The sequence below is a fragment of the Pavona decussata genome, unplaced genomic scaffold (genome assembly GCF_977016875.1).
Source record: "Pavona decussata unplaced genomic scaffold, jaPavDecu1.1 SCAFFOLD_269, whole genome shotgun sequence".
In the NCBI taxonomy this organism is placed as follows: domain Eukaryota; kingdom Metazoa; phylum Cnidaria; class Anthozoa; order Scleractinia; family Agariciidae; genus Pavona; species Pavona decussata.
In genome coordinates this window covers 883554-890000 of record NW_028145671.1, presented here as the reverse complement: position 1 = coordinate 890000, position 6447 = coordinate 883554, and the positions used below count along the sequence as shown (strand labels likewise).

At 36.0% G+C, this 6447-nt stretch overlaps 1 protein-coding gene across 1 annotated transcript in view; it reads right to left on the bottom strand.

Moving 5' to 3' along the window:
* Window positions 1-4491, bottom strand: part of LOC146455860 (egg peptide speract receptor-like) — a gene marked incomplete at its 3' end in the record, with an annotated part of 6814 nt that extends 2323 nt beyond the window's left edge. Inside the window, exons 1-3 of the mRNA XM_085093844.1 lie at window positions 4461-4491; window positions 1575-1748; window positions 615-890 (exon numbers count right to left, since the gene is read on the bottom strand). Coding sequence (XP_084949970.1) covers window positions 615-890; window positions 1575-1748; window positions 4461-4491 — 481 coding nt within the window. The remainder of the gene's footprint in view (window positions 1-614; window positions 891-1574; window positions 1749-4460) is intronic.
* Window positions 4492-6447: the final 1956 nt, after the last annotated feature.

Sequence of the window (6447 nt, the reverse complement as noted above, 5' to 3'; positions counted from 1 at the left end):
TTAAAAGATCAAACTAAAAGCCTACTACTGCTAGTGTGTTCACTGTAAGAGTTACTTGACTGGTCTGAATAAAAAACCTCCATTTGTAGCGTTATAGCCTTGCACCATATTTTAGTACGCCTAAGTTACTTCTGCGATATTTTTGTTTTTTCGGTTGCAGCGAAAAATGTTCCGTTTGATCTGTTTTGACTGTACACTCTGTCTACTGGGGAGAAACCCTAACCCACCATCCAAACATTACGCAATTGCAACGAAGGTAAACGGAAAATAGAAGGTACGTAACCGTGATTCTACCTTCCACCTCGTATGTTTGTTGTCTTCCCCTCCCTCAACTCCCCCCGCCATACCCTCTGCTTCGAGAAGCTGCAGGATCTACTGCTACTTGTTTTTAATTACTGTCTGCATGCGTATAATGGTGGGCATCTTGTTACATTAAAACCGTATATTGCCTTAGACGGTAGTGATATTTCAGGCCATAGCAGTCAAAAACCATTTAAAATAGAGAGCGGCAACTTCACCTATGATTTTACCAATATATTAAGACGCTCAATGAACGTGTTATCATCTCCATTACTCACTGATATCACATAAGAACAGGACTTTGCATAAGATACCTTTACATAATTGAGGCTGCTCTCTTTTGTTTTTCGAGCAATTATGAGTCAGAGATGAACAGTTGTGGTGAACAGTAACGTTTGAGCCATTTGGTTCTTGGTGCAATGTACCATTATCAGCAGGGCCATCGTTATAATAACCCATTGCCCTACATGTCAGGTTTTCTTCGGCATCGTCCCAACTTGTAATGCAAAGCTTTTGCCAGGTGTCGTCCTTGTAAATTTCCATCATTCCAAGAGAGGGGATCTTCCCTGTCCGGAAACGTACTGGAAAATCTTTTTGAAAGAGGAGGATAGCATAATGTACTTATCAAAATGTCCTTTGAAAGACAATTTCTTGATTTATTTTGGAAAAAAAGATTTAATTTCAAGCTATATTTGCTTGGAGAGTTTGTGGTCTTTTTGTTTATGTATTTTCTATTTTTATCTGTTATTTTATTTTAAGCAAAGCAAGTTTCATATCTTAATAAGTTTTTATGCTCACATCAACACTTCTTCATCATAGTAACTAAAAATAGATATTGTCTAACTTATCCAAAGAAGATGCTAACTGCTGTTTTTACCCTGAACAATTTCAGGTTTTCTAAAACTGGCAGATGTTTCCTTGGCAGCTTCAGACACAGCCATTCTCAACTAAGGAGTAATGCAAAATTCAAACTTGTTTAAGGGCGTGCATTACATCTACATTTATTAAGTTGATAAAATCTTGAAAGACATCACATCAACTAATCACATCACATTATGTGCTTATATTAAAATATTGCATGCTATATATTGCAAATGTTTTCTTCGACCCCGCAATTATAATTATTTGAATGCCATAAATGTCATAAGAATGCTGCAAATCTCAGAATAAAATGAAAAAAATATATAACTAGACCTTTTTCTGAGCACACATTATACTTACAGCTTCAGAGATTGAGTGCGTGAATATCGTGTATTTGTTTTACTTAAACGTACCTTCATGACAGCTTGACACGTTACTGCACTCTCTTACAGTTACTCTGTTTCTTCTGCAAGGTTTGCCACCATTTTGTGGCTTTGGATTCACGCATTCTCTTGATCTAGTTTGTATGCCACTGACTGCCCTGGTACACATACTCCAAGGACTCCATTCGCTCCAACCACCGTTAACTGATAACGACAATCAATACAAAAATAAACAAGATTACATCTTTGAAAAAAAAAAAACGCGGATTGAAGAAAAAAAAACTTTTTTATCTAGCGTTAAGTTAACTATGACTTATCACAATTAAATTTAAAACAATTTCCAACATCAGTCATTCACTACTGGGTTGTTGCCAACAGACTGGAAAACAGGAAACATAACATAACACCTATTCACAGAAAGGGCCATAAGCGTAAAAAAGAGAATTAACATCAAATTTCTCTCAAATTTCTCTGATGTTAAAACATCTATTGTCTGCAAAGTGGCTGAGAAGATGGTACGTTCCAGAGTAACTAACGTCTGTTCAGACCACCACGTCTTTAACTAAAATCAGTTTGTTACTTGAAAGGAAAATCGACGCTAGCACAACTTCCACGTTGCTTTCATGACTGGTCCTTATCAAAAAAATAGCTCGAAAACAACAGATGCCATCTTCCTAGATCTGTTGAAGACATTCAACAGCGCGCCTCACAAGCGCGTACTACGTAAGCTTAACCAACATGGTACTGATGGGCCCGTCTGCTATGGTTTAGAAACTTTTTAACAAACAGTCAACAGAGAGTCGTAACGCGTCGAACGCTTTCTGGTCGGGTGTGCCCCAGAGCACAATTTTGGGCTTTATTTGTTCTTTATGTACATAAATGACATACCGTGAACGTCTTTACATCTATGTACTATCAAACTCTTTGCTGGTTATGCAGAGGTTTATTGTGAATTTAATTATGCCAACAATACATCAGCGCTACAGTCGGACTTAAATTTTCTGTAAAACTGGACAAGGAGCTTGCAAATTAAATTTAACCTTCAGAAATACGAAGTAATGAGACTAACGCACAATCAGGACAAAAGTAAACATCCCCAGTTATTACCTGTTAAATACAGAATTATATCTGTCATGTGAACTCATATAAAGGCCTAGCCGATAACGTGTAAGAGACTTTTTGATTGCCTATAGACCGTAATCCTGGAATAAGAGTATACATACAGTGCACTTATGTCCAGAAATGCAGGCAGTGGCGAATTTGGCAATTTTGACGAAATCTTGCCACAGTCATAACGCTGGCGAATTTGGCAAGATTTCGACAAATTACAAATACAAATAAGCTAAACACATGGAAGCCTGCCATGTTGGTGGATTTGACAATTTTGGCGAATGTGACAAATTTGGCAAAATTTTGTCAAAGTGCCAAATGCATGCAAGTAGTCGAGACAAGGGTACCAACAAAGTGGCGCATTTGACGAATACGGCGAATTTGACAAATATGGCGAATTTGACGATATTTCGCCAAAGACCAAATTTCAAGCGAATGAGCTCAAGACAAGGGTACCAACAAAGTGGCGAATTTGAAGAATACGGCGAATTTGGCAATTTTGGCAATTTGGCGATATTTCGCCAAAGACCACAATTTAGCTGAATAAGCCCAAGACAAGGATACCAAGGGCAAATGGCCAAAGACCCTACATTTCTGGAATTAAGTGGCCTTCAACCCGAGTATTAAGCTTAACACATGGAAGCCAGCCATATTGGCAGATTAGATGATTCTGGAAAATGTAAAAAAAGTTGGCCAAAGTTTGTCAAATTAACAAATGTATGCAAGTTAGCCAAACATATGAAAGCCAATCATGATGATGGAGTAATATTACAGTTGTAGAAAATATGACAAATTTCAGACATTGGGGTAAAAATCGTCACATTTACCAAACAGCGCGAAAAAAATAATACAAGTATACTTCGTAATTTAAGGTGAGTTCACAAGTAACATTGGGGGACAATAGTTATCTTCACGTGTACCAAACTCAACCCCAAAAAAATAATGCATGTATACCTCCTTCTTTAAACATGGGTCTACACGTAAAATAAGTGAAAATATTTTAACAAAACAAACCCTAACAAAAAATAATGCATGTGTACGTCGTTCTTTAATCGTGAATTAACAAGTATAAACATTGTGGTAGGTACCCAGGGCATGATTAATCACAATTTTTTTTACACAAAATTGGGAAAATTGCGACTCACGACTAAGTAACGAATACAAGTTATCAAAACTAAATATAATTTCACTGCAACTCTCCAGGGTTTTGGACAGCAAAAGCATGCATGCATTTCTACCTCAAGCAGCTTAAGAGACTGTTTCCTACACAATTAACCTCAATTCTTCGCTTTCATTTCAAGCAGCCGATCTCAGTTCCTCTTCACCATTACACATCTCCCCGGGATAGCTTTTCACTCCTAAAACCTTCCCCAAAATCTCTCAGGAACATTTTGCGAATCCATAGCTTTCCTTCTCCATGCCATTTTCGAAACTGACAGTTTTTGAAATTTTGTAATGTAGGGTACATTGAATATTCCCGCACACATTCGCTAATTGATTGGCTACGTTTGTGCGCGCTTTTAAATAAGGGGCAATAAGGGGCACGTTTTGACCCAAAAAAGACTCATAAGGGTCCCATTTGGTGCCTAAAGACACCTCGTGTCCCTTACATAAAATGTTTATGTATTCGTTTTACTTTCCTCAATATTCGACCTTCTGCTATCAGTGTTTGCGAGGCCTCTAAAAATGACGCCTTCTATTGATGATATGGCAAGATTCAGCGAATAGTCTTTGAAGCACCATATAGCGGTGGCAATTCGTGGTCAAATTAGTCCGGTTATTCAGTTGAAGATTCACGCCACATACCTCCACCGCTCACATACCTCCACCGCTCCATTACTTGAAGTATCAGGTGGAAGATATCAACAACAACAAATAGCTGCCTGGCAAAATCCCTTGTCCGAGGGAATGCGATTAATGAAGCGTTGGGGGTTCAGTTCCTGAATTTAGATGCCTTGAACATAGGCCAACGTTTGACTTTGAGATGGAATCTTTGTTTAAACCCCTTATAGATATCTTTAAACATCTTGACTTTAGGGTCAAATATAAGAAGACAGGAGATAAGCTTAATATTGTAGGATTTTGTACTTCACTGTTTCTAAGTATTTTATCTATTTTCCATCAAAATACATTTCTATTATACAGGGCTTAAAATTGGTTGACGAGTATATGTAAAAAAGTCAATTTTTCACATTTCAGTCACCATTTTGAATTTAAGCTTATTAAATAGCTTGTTAATCACTGACTAAAAGTTAATAAATTTTTAGAAACCCTGACATTTTTACTTTCAATATATTTATGCTTTACTCTTGACTTCAAGTTGTATGAGGCTTTTTTTATGCATGTATGTCATTACCAACAAAGAATTATTGCAAAACTCAGTTGTCAAAAGGGTTAAAGGTTCCGCTGATAAAGGCATAACCCATTCACCCACATATTCTGTTATAGGGATGTGTTTACAGGAGTGCTACACTTGTTTCCGTGGATCAAATCCCAATCAGATGGGGCTATTCGAATAAAATATCTGTTCATCAGTATTGTTCCAAAGTGTTAGTTCTTCAAAAATTTAACACATTACATTTCTGGTAATCTTTATGTTTGGCTTTATTCGTTTTAAATAATTCTCACCTGAAATTTTCCAAACACCTACTTCCAATGCCAATGAGCTAATTTAGGAAAGTGCAGTTATTGTTTACACCTTATTCTTTGGTATGTGGCAATATGCTGCTTACATTTCGATAGAAGTATGCCAATATCATAGCCCTATTATTCAGCTAGGTGCTAGTAACATGCTACATTCATTCTAATACAAGTACATGCCCATTTTATTTTGCCCATCCTTAAAAGAAATCAATATTCCCTGATTGGTACATTCAACAAATTCCAAATATTCCCCAAAGTCATAGTAAGAAACAATCATATAGGAAGAACATTTCATTTCTAGGTCAAAAAACTTAAAATGGAATAAGGCAAGTTGCATCTGATGTTAAATCTGCATGCAACAAGGTTTTTACTTTTGTTTACATTCAAATACTTCTATTGATAATAAGGAGGTACTTATAGTAAAACCACATTCAACCATGCATCATATAATGAGAGAACATTTGTTTGGATGGTTACTTAACCCAAAAGTGATTTTATTTATGGATATTGTTCTTTCTCTCTGCTCAGCAAGAGAGGTAGACCACAAATATATACAGGATTTAACAAAAAAATATAATTTTAACAATTGAAATTTTTTTCACATTAGTGATTATGCTAATGCATAGATTCAGGTGAGGAAACAAAAAAAGGAGGTATGGCACATATCTGTTTCACGTTATGTTCATGAATTATGTTCTAAGCAACATGATACAAGAGTTTCCCACCAATGAACAGTCAAATTAGAGGTACTCAGGTCTTTTAAATTGTTGGAACATTTTTGTTTCATTCAAATTAAATGGAAATTACACCTATTCTGCTAACCCAATTTTGTACCCAATTCAGATCCCCTGGGGTTAACATTCTTTGTTTATTGCATTTGCATTATAATGTAGCGTTCCCATTTAAATGATATGGAAATACCTAGAACAAAACATTTTATGTACAGCATTGCGTTAGCCGAATAGGTCTATTGAGATATATTTTACATGTTCTGAAAACAAGACCACTGCCATTTCCCTATTTAAAAGAGATCACTATTTCATTTCAAGACATTTTTACATAAATTTGTTAAAAAAATGCAAACTATAAATGTCACTAATAACTTAATTCTTTTGTATATTGCTAATAAAAGATGTATTATAGGGGGTCT